The 13,104-nt window shown below is 40.9% G+C and overlaps 2 protein-coding genes across 3 annotated transcripts in view; one reads left to right on the top strand and one right to left on the bottom strand.

The window, feature by feature from the left end:
• immp2l (inner mitochondrial membrane peptidase subunit 2) overlaps window positions 1-13,104 on the bottom strand; it is a 234,301-nt gene that overhangs the window by 105,950 nt on the left and 115,247 nt on the right. The window lies entirely within an intron of this gene.
• Window positions 4,109-9,158, top strand: LOC131737550 (uncharacterized). The gene is made up of 2 exons (XM_059027460.1): window positions 4,109-7,770; window positions 8,991-9,158. The coding sequence occupies exons 1-2, from the start codon at window positions 4,678-4,680 to the stop codon at window positions 9,021-9,023; spliced, it is 3,126 nt and encodes a 1,041-aa protein (XP_058883443.1). The 5' UTR covers window positions 4,109-4,677; the 3' UTR covers window positions 9,024-9,158.

The raw sequence follows: 13,104 nt of genomic DNA, 5'->3' as shown, positions 1-13,104 counted from the left end.
TGGCTGAGAGGCTGAAGTGCTTCAAGCTCATTTAATGAAGCATGAAGTGGGTGAAGATAGCAGACACAATAATTACCTGTCCCTTGATGATAGAGCTGATGCGCTAATTTGGAAAAGGTTATTTACAGCCTGAATCTAAAAGGTAAAAGGTTACAAGACCCTGAACCATGCGCTTGCAGCAAAGCACAGAGAGAATCGACCCAGCTTCATATTTGAGGACCACAGCTTCAAAACACATATAGCGGTACTGTATGTCTATTTTATATATTTTTTTATTTTAATTTTCCAGAATGCTAGTCTGCTAGTATGATTGGATCTAAATAATTAATTCTGCCTTGTTGTTGACATAATCCCTTTCTACTTCCTGGAATGAATCAAGGTGGATCCTCTACAAAACAGACACATTCTGAAAACCATGTTTAGCTGGTCTAGTGAAGTGCCACTATATTGTTCTTGTCTTGTCTGATTATCTTGAAAACCCATGGAAATTAGTTTAAAGAAGGAAAGACATAGACATGTTCTCCAAAGTGTAATGAGAAACTGTCCTTTGATTAGCATCCTACCAGCTGTAATTCAAAATAACTCTGGAGACAGGAAATAGCACTTGATTGAAGAGCGCTTTCAGTTTCAATACCCACAGTCCTATATATTACAGTTAGGTTCAGTTGTTTAGAAAACAAAGATCCCTGTAAAGTTAAGTAACTCAACTGTTATTCCTTTACTGCAAATAGTATACTGCATCGAGAAGAAATAGCTATCTGAATAATTTAACATACCGGTATATGCACACTGCCTGGTCACTTAATAAGGACCTGTCTACCGATTGGATTTGGTTTCACCCTAAATTTAAATATGCAAATCAGTTGGATTATGTGGTGTGATCCTTGCTGCACTATAGAGCTGTGGAAGCAGCACAATTACAGTCAATCAGGTACCAATGGGTAAAGCTATTCAATGGTATTCAATGGTGGCCAACCTGAAATGACTGTAGGTACATGTCCTAATAAAGTGGCCAGGCACTGTATATATCTGCTAAGGATAATCAGAGGTTAACAAGATTTTTTTTATGCAATTGTGTCTTTTAGCAGGCTTTACTTAAAACAAACACAACCCCACTGTTAAAGTAAACTGAAACTGCTCATATAAATATACTGCAAATATATACTTTGTAGATCGGTAGCACAGCCATATAGTGTAGATCTTTGGTCAAAAGGTCAGATAAGCTTTTTATCCTTACAAAATATTCCTGACCCTTGTTTAAAGAGCTTCCTCTGATCTGTTTTTCAGATAGCAGCAGCTTCAGAAGCCTGTTTAATCATAGTGTGCAATCCACCCCAAAACTTTGAATACATTTTATGCAAAATTCTATTGCTGGTGAACTGTGTGGACTCCAGCAAATATATTGCAATACCAAGAAATTCAGAAAATAAATTGTTTATATTTCTTATTAAGAAAACTGGGTTACATTAGTTATATATTAATTACATTTTCCTTTTCAGGCAGACATCAGACACGACAATGCCAAGTCATCAGTATGCCCAGTTCACAAACGGCTTGAAGCATGTTCTTTACACTCACAACCTCTGCTCTCAAATGATTTTGTATCTACTAGTCATCCGAGTGAGGGGAAACATTAAATCCTTGATTTCTCAAGCTAGCTAGTACCATTACAATGCAGTTTGAAAATACCCTGAGGGGTGCTAATTCCCCAAGGAAAGTCATACGAAATGAAGGTATTGATTTTGTATGAGAACTAGGAGTATTCTGCATCAGGGGTTTAAGGCACTGTTAAATGATGCATCTTTCACAACTTTAAGCCACTCTCATAGCTGATAAACCAGGGGCCACATTTAACTTCAAAGGCTTTATGATCTTTAAAAAGAAAGGTGACTCAATTTTTTCTACCTGAGAACAACGTAAAGTTAAAGAAATAGTATCAACATTTTTGTACATCTGTTCCTCCTTCATAAGAGAAAAGTCAGCAATGCAATCAAAGGGTCATTTTGTTACAGTAGGTCCTTCTCTTCTGGGATTAACATACTTATCTATCACTAACTGTATTCATTAAAAACCCTTCAGCTCTGACTAGGGTAAAGGTGGGCTCTGCCCAATCCTGACACAAGAAAATATGCCTTTACAACACAGAGCCACGCATTAGGCACTTTAAAGGTTATGCAGTTGCAACAGGGATTCATCAGATAGTGACAGAGGTTTAATATTAAGAGCACTACAGAGTCCACTGATTGATAATACAATACTTCAACGGCAAATAATAATACAAGAAAATCGAAATAAGTCAAATTTGTTTTAAAGGACTTTGTTTTGCAGACCTTGTGATCAGTATCTCAGATAACCCCAGACTGATGGATAATAATTGTAGATTGCATTGCAAGGAAGAGCACAGCTTAGCACTTTTTAGAAGGCAGGTGTTGTGGCTTATTACTCCATCCATAGTGCACTTTGCTTTTGCCTCTAGGCCACGGTTTCAATCGAATTCTGCTGTAAGTGACTGAAAATCATTCCAATTTCAACACTAGAATGGTGAATTAAAAATAAGTTCAGACATTAAATTAAAACATCTCTGGTCCATTGTAGGATGCCATCCCAAGGTTTTCCGCCCCTGTCACAATAATAGGAGCAACACCTGAAGATTAAAAGTGCTTTTAGTCATTTTATTATAGAAGATATTTAGACCAGAGAAAGAATGGGATGCTGTTTTATTTCTATATTAAATATTAAAATCTCAACAGCAAAAATATCCCAGTACTAGTGGTTTAATATTTATAACTTTGAAAACAGTTATATCATACTTGAGTATGAATAACATGCACAATGCAACCACAAATGAAGAGAGCTGCAATGTATCAGGAAATAGGCTTCACCAAATAACCTCATGAACAATATTTAATAAGAAGTAAATTCCTGGATATCTCTTGCGTCATTATTTACCCTCCAACAAACCCAGAGATGGCCTATGGGTGGTCCAGATAACACAACATCACTTAATTTACCCTATCAACGTACTGCAGCTCTTAAGGGCCTTAGGACATATGTATTCGTCTAGCAACTCGAATTAACACATATTTACTATATTTACTAACAGCAGTGTTGACTAAAAGCCATGGTAATCACAATACACTTTTTTGTGCCCTGTAAGCTGAACAAGATAAAGCATCATCATATACGCATCAAGTGAAAAACTTTATCTTCACTTTCTTACAACATATACAGTTTACAAGCGCACATAAAGTTATATTTGATAACAATGTCAGTGTGAAATGGCGGCATCAAAAATAGGCAGTAGCCCCTTTTCCATCCATTTATTCAGTATGTTTAGCAGTTATTCTATGAGAAAATGGTTACAAAATACAGTACACCCTCGCTATAACGAACCTGTTGGGGTCCAAGCCTTTTGCTCGTTATAGCGAAAGGACAATCAAAATGAACGATACACTGTTGGAGTAAGTTAATGAGATGAGACTGTGAATAAAAGTAGAACTACATGTACCTGTTTGTGTCATGTATGCAATATTCTGCCTTTGCTTTATCTTATTTGTTAAATAATTAAAACGCAGTACAAAAAGCAAAAATCCTGAATTAAAGCTGAACTTTTATTCAAAATCAATCTGACATGAATCGTTTCAAATCGTAATCCAACATGCAAGAATCCCAAACTGATCTTTTATTCCAAATCAACCCGACATGAAAAGTTCATCAGATCCTCAGGTTTTGTTGTTGTTGTTGTTGTTTCTTCTTTAATCAATTACTTTGCCGCATGGTTGTTAAACAAGCCAAAAAACAGTGCCTTTTGACAACCTATATTCACGACAGAGATATGCCTGCGTTACTGATTTTTTCAAACGATCAGTATAGTTTTCAGCTCTGGTCCAACATAAAATGATTTTCGTTTCAGAGGCATTTACACTTACACAGCGTGCACTTTTTATTAAGACAAAATAGTTGACTTCACTGCTGAGGTGGCATCCCGTGCGTACAGAACGGGATGTTGACAGTGTGTGTTTATATTATCTTTTTTAATATATATATATATATATATATATATATATATATATATATATATATATATATATATATATATATTGTGAGCCATCTCACAGGCCAACCCGCAGGGGGTGCATATGGTGGGCCGGAGAGAGGCTGACCGGACCCAGCAAACAGCACAGGAGGGATCACTGGCAGCTCTGGAACCAGCCTGCAATGATCAGGAGGAGATAAGTGGGCTATGGGCTACAGGTGCTCATATTTAGGGACGTTAATTAAAATGAATAGATTAGTGATTGCCTCAATTGGCCAGCACCTGTAGCCGATGCAGTTAACAAGCATCTCCTCCAGCCCAGTGATATAAAAAGGCTGAGCAGTCACTAGACAGGGAATCGTGACTGAGGAGAGAAGGACTGAGCCGTGTTGGAACTTGTTGTTTTGAAAATAGTTTTTTTTTTAAACTACTCCTGTGCAAGATATAGGTTTGTTTTTTTTTGTTTGTTTCCCGTTTTTGATGCCCTTCAAGACCCAAAATAAAAGCACACGGATCCACCAAACCTGTGTTCGCCTGTGATTAATTCCACATTAAAAAGTGGTGCCTGCATTCAGCAAGCCTACAAGTGGTACCAGAAGTGGGGCCCCTCTGACGGCAACAGCTAAACTTATTGTGTGGATATGGAGGTGGACAAGCTGATACGGTGGATGCAAGAGCAGGAGGGGAAACGAGAAGCCAGAGAGGTGCAGAGACAGGAACAACTGGCTCAGTTTTTCGGCACACTGGTGACTAAGATGATGGCACCAGGGAGTACGGAGGCCACGGTGGCCAGGATGTTTGCAGTCCAGCCCAAGCTCCTGAAAATGACGACTGAAGATGACCCTGAAGCGTTTTTAGTAACGTTTGAAAGAATGGCGGAGGCAGCAGCTTGGCCAAAAGAGCTGTGGGCATTGAAACTGGCCCCATGTCTCTCCGGAGAAGCTCAAGCCGCTTACAGAGCACTGGACACGGCAGACGCGCAAGATTACCAGAAAGTAAAAACCGCTATCCTGCAACGCTTGGGCATCACAGAGGAAAGCTATAGACTGCGCTTCAGGGGATATACCATCCCCTTGGGGACTAAACCCCGTGTGGCAGCTCAAACCCTCCGCCACTTCTGCAAACGGTGGCTGAAAACAGAGAGCAGGAATGTTGAGCAAATCACAGACTGTCTGGTGGTCGAGCAGCTGTTACAAGTAATACCAGCTGGAGTGGCAGCCTGGGTCCGAAGAAATCAACCACAGAGCTTGGAGGAAGCTGTTTGCCTGGCAGAGGCCTACCAGGATGCTGAAGCGGCTGCAGCCCCATCGGAAGGAAGCTCAGGAAAGAGGACAAATACATCTCCTAAGGACATACAAAAAAAGGTAAACCCCAAAGAGGGTAACCGGAAACCCCCTTTATGGGTTCCACGGTTAGCTCCTCGGTGGGTAACAGAAAAAACTAGCCCACCAGAGGAATTCTGGCGGGACAAACCACGGACATCCCCAGGCCCCATCATTTGTTTCAGGTGCGGAGAACCCGGGCACATCGCGAGGCAATGTCAGCAGGAGGAGATTGAACGTATGGAAGTCGGGGTGGCGCGCAGCATTGCGTATGGTCATGCCGGCCCGGTGAGTGCAGATCCCTTTGTCATACCAGTGAGGGTTGAGGGTCAGGAAACCATCGCTCTGATAGATTCAGGTAGCACAGAGACTCTGGTTAGCCGGGATCTCGTACCAGGAAGCAAATACAAAAAGGGGCAAGCAGACATAAATTTACTGTGTGTACATGGTGATATAAAAACCTATCCCACTGTAATAATCAATATAGAAATTGGGGGTAAATCCTTTAAGGTTAAGGTGGGAGTGATTCCAGCTCCCCCCTTCCCTGTAATCTTAGGGAAGAACTGTGAAAGGTTCCATCAACTGTTAAAAGCCGGAACCACACTGGTTGGAGAAAGGGGGGGACCACTGCACTCCACTTCTAATTTTGAGGGGGAAAATATGGACGAAGGGTTATTTCCATTTAGGGAGGAAGTAATCAAGCCCCCTCAGGGAGAAAGGAAAACCCGCTCTCAAAAGAAGCGGGAAGGTAGGAAATTTCTGGAGAAAACTAAAAACCTTGGCAGAATTGGGGAAAGCCCTATAAATCTTCCCTCATTACAGGCGGTAGAGTCTGAAGACAATGAAGATTTTTTGAACCGAGCGATTGAACTTGATCGTCCGGTTTTTAAGCAAGCTCAGTTAGAGGATCCTAACTTACGGTATGCATTTGAACAGGCCATGGAAGCTAGTGAAGAATATTGGAAAATATGCGACACAAAACCTACCCCACACTTTCTGTTAAACAACGGCCTGTTATACAGGGTTATTCGGGGTACTCTCCAAGGAGAGCATACCCACCAGTTGCTAGTACCGCACTCACAGAGGAACACCATTATGCGTTTAGCGCATACACATTTGTTGGGGGGACATCTAGGCACTGACAAGACACGAGATAGAATCCTTCTCCGTTTTTTCTGGCCTGGGGTGTGGCGTGAGGTGGCAGATTTCTGTGAGTCTTGTCCCGAGTGCCAGAAAGTGGCAAGTAAAAAACCGCCTCGAGCTCCCTTGATACCGCTACCTATTATTGAGGTGCCCTTTGATAGGGTAGGGATAGATATAGTTGGCCCTTTGCCAAAAACCAAGTCAGGGTGCGAATATATATTAGTGCTAGTTGATTATGCCAGCCGATACCCTGAGGTGGTCCCCTTAAGGAACATGGCTACCAAAACTATAGCCAGAGAACTAATGAATATTTTTTGTAGAGTGGGTCTCCCAAAGGAAGTGCTTACTGACCAGGGAACCCCCTTTATGTCCCGGGTCTTTAAAGAGTTATGCCGCCTCCTGAAAGTAAAAACAATTCGAACCTCTGTGTACCACCCACAGACGGATGGTTTGGTAGAGAGGTTCAACCGAACCCTAAAAGGTATGCTTAAAAGGGTAGCACAAGAAGATTTGTGTAACTGGGATACTGCTTTGCCTTTTCTGATGTTTGCTTTCAGGGAAGTTCCCCAAGCATCAACCGGGTTCTCCCCATTTGAATTACTGTTTGGCAGACAGCCCCGAGGGTTACTAGACGTCTTGCGGGAAGCATGGGAGGCAGAACCAGCTAGAGGGGACAGTGTTGCAGAGTATGTAACTCAACTCCGTGACAGGTTGGGAAAAATGTCCCAACTAGTGCAGGAACATTTAAGAAAAGAGCAGTCCCAACAGGAGCGACAGTACAATCAGGGGGCGAGGGCCCGGGAGTTTAAAGAGGGGGACCGGGTATTGGTGCTGGTCCCATCTGACCCCCATAAGTTTGTAGCAAAATGGCAGGGGCCAGTGGAAATAGTGGAGAAGGTAGGACCCGTGAATTATAAAGTTCATCAACCAGGTAAAAGAAAAACCCACCAGATATACCACGTTAACTTACTAAAGCCTTGGAAAGAACGAGAGTGCTTGTTTTTTAGAAATGCTGAGTTAGAGGGGGAGGATGAAACCCAAGGGGAGCCCAAAGTACCACAAAGACATAGCATATGCAAAGGGGAACACTTGAATAACCAGCAACAAAAAGAACTTAATAAATTGTTGTCCGATAACTCTGATGTATTTTCTGAGGAACCTGGGATCACACACCTGGGGCAGCACCAAATCACAACGGAGCCAGGAGTGAAAGTGTGTCAGCGGCATACACGGGTCCCGGCAGCCAAACGGGTGACCATGAAGGAGGAGGTGAGAAAAATGCTGGAGTTGGGTGTTATTAGAGAATCGTTTAGTGATTGGTGCAGCCCGGTGGTAATGGTTACCAAGCCTGATGGTTCAATACGGTTTTGTATTGATTTCAGAAAATTAAATGCAGTTTCCAAGTTTGATGCATACCCGATGCCTAGAGTGGATGAACTGCTGGAGCGTGTGGGAAATGCCCGGTATATCTCCACTCTAGATCTAACCAAAGGTTACTGGCAGGTACCCTTATCACCGGACTCCTGCGAAAAAACTGCCTTCTCCACTCCTCAGGGTCTCTTTGAATTTGTGGTTCTCCCCTTTGGCTTGCACGGAGCGCCTGCTACTTTTCAACGGTTGATGGATCGGGTCCTCCGTCCTCATGCTGAGTATGCTGGAGCCTACTTAGATGATGTGGTAGTCTTTAGCCATGACTGGCCGACACATCTACAAAGGCTACAGGCGGTATTAAATTCCATTAGGCAGGCAGGGCTCACAGCAAATCCAAAAAAATGCAAATTAGCCTTTTCGGAAACCCAATATTTAGGGTACACAATGGGGCAGGGGTTGGTAAAACCTCAAGAAACTAAAGTTAATGCCCTGAGGAATTATCCTCGTCCCACTACCCAAAGGCAGGTTCGGGCTTTCTTGGGGCTAGCCGGTTATTACCGGAGATTTATTTCGCACTTCGCCACTAGAGCTACACCCCTTACAGATTTGACCAAAGGCCATAAAAATCGGCCCATCCAGTGGTCCAAAGAGTGTGAGGCGGCGTTTCAGGACTTGAGACATGCCTTGTTGTCCAGACCAGTCTTAAAGAACCCTGATTTTAGAAAAGATTTTATCTTGCAGACAGATGCCTCAGGGGTGGGCTTAGGGGCAGTATTAGCTCAGGACTTTGATGGGGAAGAACATCCCATCATGTTTCTAAGCCGAAAACTGTTACCTCGAGAACAACGGTATGCAACGATAGAAAAGGAATGTCTAGCAATCAAGTGGGCTGTAGAAAGCTTAAAATATTATTTGTGGGGACGCCGCTTCACCCTTTATACAGATCATGCCCCGCTGCGCTGGATGTATAAGGAGAAGGATTCAAACCCTCGTCTCACTCGATGGTTTCTGGCTCTACAGCCCTACTGTTTTGAGGTTAAGCACCGGGCAGGTAAGGATCATATGAATGCTGACGTGTTGTCAAGAATCCCTGAATTGACTTCTTCTTCCTGCTCTAGGATTATGCCGAAGCAAAGGGGGAAGGTATGTGAGCCATCTCACAGGCCAACCCGCAGGGGGTGCATATGGTGGGCCGGAGAGAGGCTGACCGGACCCAGCAAACAGCACAGGAGGGATCACTGGCAGCTCTGGAACCAGCCTGCAATGATCAGGAGGAGATAAGTGGGCTATGGGCTACAGGTGCTCATATTTAGGGACGTTAATTAAAATGAATAGATTAGTGATTGCCTCAATTGGCCAGCACCTGTAGCCGATGCAGTTAACAAGCATCTCCTCCAGCCCAGTGATATAAAAAGGCTGAGCAGTCACTAGACAGGGAATCGTGACTGAGGAGAGAAGGACTGAGCCGTGTTGGAACTTGTTGTTTTGAAAATAGTTTTTTTTTTAAACTACTCCTGTGCAAGATATAGGTTTGTTTTTTTTTGTTTGTTTCCCGTTTTTGATGCCCTTCAAGACCCAAAATAAAAGCACACGGATCCACCAAACCTGTGTTCGCCTGTGATTAATTCCACATTAAAAAGTGGTGCCTGCATTCAGCAAGCCTACAATATATATATATATTTGGGGTCCAGGGGCCAGGTTCGTTATAGCCAAAGGTTCATTATAATGAAGGCCTTTATAGCGAGGGTGTACTGTATAAGCAAAATTATAATATACCATAATTTTCATAATGTAATGTGTAACCATTGTGTGCATGACTGAGCTGTTTCATTGAGTAACACTTGTATATAATGAACACCCCTCAAATAACAGGAAACCCTTGAAAGACGCTCTCCTCTCATAAAACAATCCTCTGGTATGCTAAAGGCATAGTAGAATCAAGCATACCTTAAACTGTTTATATACTGTAAAATTTAAGCATAACCTGTACATTTGTCACAGAGAATACCAATATAAAATCTTTAGTTTTAGTATTCATATAGGCTGTGACTTATGATACACATGTAAACTGCACCCAAGTATACCACATGACACATATATAATGTGCACCTTGTGTATAGCGTGAGGCAAGGCATCTATCATTTGTAAAACAGTGCACATTATATTCTTTAAATTATGGTATCCACTGGGCTTCCCTGTGATGTTTCTGAGTCGCTGGACTAGCAAGTATTTGCACTGAAAATAGGAAGTAAGTATAATTCAGTATTTATTTTTTGTGCTGTAGCCTGTATATGCTGAAATTCTTAATAGATTTTTTTAATGGAGACATGGGTTTGAATTGAGCAGCGTCCTATAATTTAAACACCTTTGGTGTCTGCATTTTGCTTATTATAATACTGTATAAACTCTATCATTCAGTATGCACTGCACAACTTTCATGACTAGAAAAATGTTCATATTTTGTGGAAAACATGAATGCATTTGATTAAACGCTGTATATAAAAAGTCTCTAATTAAAAAAGTGGTCATTTACGTTACATGTAAGTATTTGCATTTTTAAGACTTAGAAAATTCTGCACAACAGACACAATTTAAAAATAATTGATAAAGCAGAACTGACTTCATACTGTGTAAATAGAATGCAAGTTACAATCTGACAGCATGACTTGTGTTTTATGCCCCAAGCAGTGCAACTTGACAGATCTGCACAATGTTCTCTCCCATTGAGAAGCCAAGTAATATGCTATAAAGTACTAAAAGAACAGCATATTATGCATTCTCATCTACCAGCAACAGTTATGAGTAAATTAGACATTTGGGGCTTGAAGTGCAAAACCCTATAGGACTGGCCTGCTGGTATGTTGTATCAGTATTCCACAGTGCAAGCGTACTTCCTGTGTCAGAATCTTCATCCAAGCTTTATTCACTGGGCTTGGATCAAAGCAGACATGTTGAGTGTATGGGTCTTAATTACATAAAAGGGGGTTGGGGACACCCTCTCTATCTTTAAACTGTGGTTGATTTTTTTTTTTTAAATATAATTACAATCGTCAGTATTACTATAGACAATTTACACTTAAGAGAGTGGTCGGGATGAAGAGCTGTTCATTTGGGAATGAAAAACACCTCATCTCTTGCAGAAATCCGAATAGATGCAGAATGTATAGTTTATGTGTTTGTTTCATTCAGTGGTTGCTTCATCATATCCACCAGTGAGGGCAGCCCAGATTTACTCAGAACAACTGGCAAAGACATGAGTGAGAAATGGATCACATGTGATAATACTTTATTAATGCTTTAATCTGCAGGTGAAGGAGATCACATTTAGCTAGACATCTTTGGATCGATAGGAACTGACTTATTTTTATTAATGCATGTCATAGCAATCCTGAGTAACTGCTGCAGTAATCGTTGACATTATTATATGCTGGGTCATTAAAAAAATCAATACATTTACAGGAAATTTACATTTTTTCCACAACATAAAAAAGGTTAATAGGGAATATATTAGTACTAAGGAGACCATTTCCAAACAGGATTTAGACTGTTTCTTTTCTCATTGAATTGATTCAGGGATTTGCTGATTCGTGGTATTATTCATCTCACTCCTGAGGATTATCTACTGCACTCAACTAGATCCCTTGTTTTGAAAAGGAAAGCGTTCTTAAGAAAATGCTTTCATGCATTGAGTTTACTCTGCAGCTTATTTTGTCTAATCACTCCATATATTGTCACTGAAATGAAAAAAAGCTAAAACATCAGTGTTATTAAAATGACATGTGTTGCCTCGTGCTACCAACTCTTTCTATTCTTAAGCTGTGTGAATAACATATTATCTGTAAACACCACCTGTCTGCAGATAATATGTTAGTTGCACTCTACTGGGCACTTTGAAACACAAATAAAAAGATCTTGGATTTTTCTTTTAATATACATTTTACACCTTTAGAAATGGATGCAGCACTGAACTGAAATACATTGTAGTGGTTTGTGCTTGATTTCTGCTACAATACTCTCACATAGCATCTGAACAGGCCTTTCTACTAGCTGTTTCAGACCACCCAAGTGACCTGCATTTCTGGGGTCTGACCCTCAAATTGACATTAACCCTTTGACGCCGAAGCAGACTGACCATATACGGTCATGAATATGACCCCTTTGTGTTTTAGCGCTTGAAGTTTGGCAACCTTAAATCAGAAATTAAAACCCAATATAACCACAGAAAGGCTTTACCTAGCTGTTTCCAATTATATTATGTATTTTGTTGTGGAATGTATATATATATATATATGGGTCCTGCACCAGGATTCCAGTTGATGAAATGTGGGACCCACGTGTATCATTTGTTTGGTTTGTGGCTGCGGGTCTTAGGGTTTTTGAGGGCCACATCTGTGATGCTCAAATTAGCTTAGGTTGCCCACCACTGCTATAGAACATAGTGAAAGCTGTACTACGTTTGGTAACACTTGTGTAATGTGTTACTACACTGTAGCTATGTTTTGTCTCAGACAGAGAGTTCTGCTTTTAGACAGTGCTTTTGGATATTATCAAAATCAGTGGATTCAAACAATTCCCTTCATTGAAATTAAAGCTGAATTGGAATACCACCACCACGTTAACTTAATAACTTGTTGATTCTATTTAAAGTGCTGTGCATTGACATCTAATGGGGCAAAAACATAACCGCTGGACGGGATCTGTTTTATAAGCTAGAGTCATAACACCATCCGTACTAGAACATCTATATTCCAGACTTACGTTAGACTAAGGCCAAAACCATGCCAGACATAAAATCAACACCATTAATGCCATTCTTGCTTAAAACTGTCTGCCCCTGTGACCGGAGGGTGTTTTTACAGCATATATAAAGAGATCTAACTGTAACTGTAGTATATGTTACATGTCAGCTTCAGAACTGGTCTATTACATTCATTCTCCTCTTTGCAGTGATCCGTGTGTAAATGCGCAAAATTAGTCATTGGTGTGAAAATGCTAATGTGTTGCGTCAAATCAATCTGACTCCACAAAGCTCTTTCATGAGGTGAAAATCATACACATCATTCGACTGTCAAAAAATATCAACAACCCTATGGGAAATAGTTTACATTTTTTAAATTTCAGGATACAATGGGCTATATTTTCAATGCGTATTACTAGGATAACAAAAACACAAAACGAGAAATAAATAGCTTATACTTTAGGGGCTTTTAGGTTGTCTTAAAGATACTTTAT

This window comes from Acipenser ruthenus, chromosome 7 (assembly GCF_902713425.1).
Source record: "Acipenser ruthenus chromosome 7, fAciRut3.2 maternal haplotype, whole genome shotgun sequence".
Taxonomy (NCBI): domain Eukaryota; kingdom Metazoa; phylum Chordata; class Actinopteri; order Acipenseriformes; family Acipenseridae; genus Acipenser; species Acipenser ruthenus.
The sequence above is the reverse complement of the archived record's forward strand: the minus strand, read 5'-3'. Positions and strand labels throughout refer to the sequence as shown.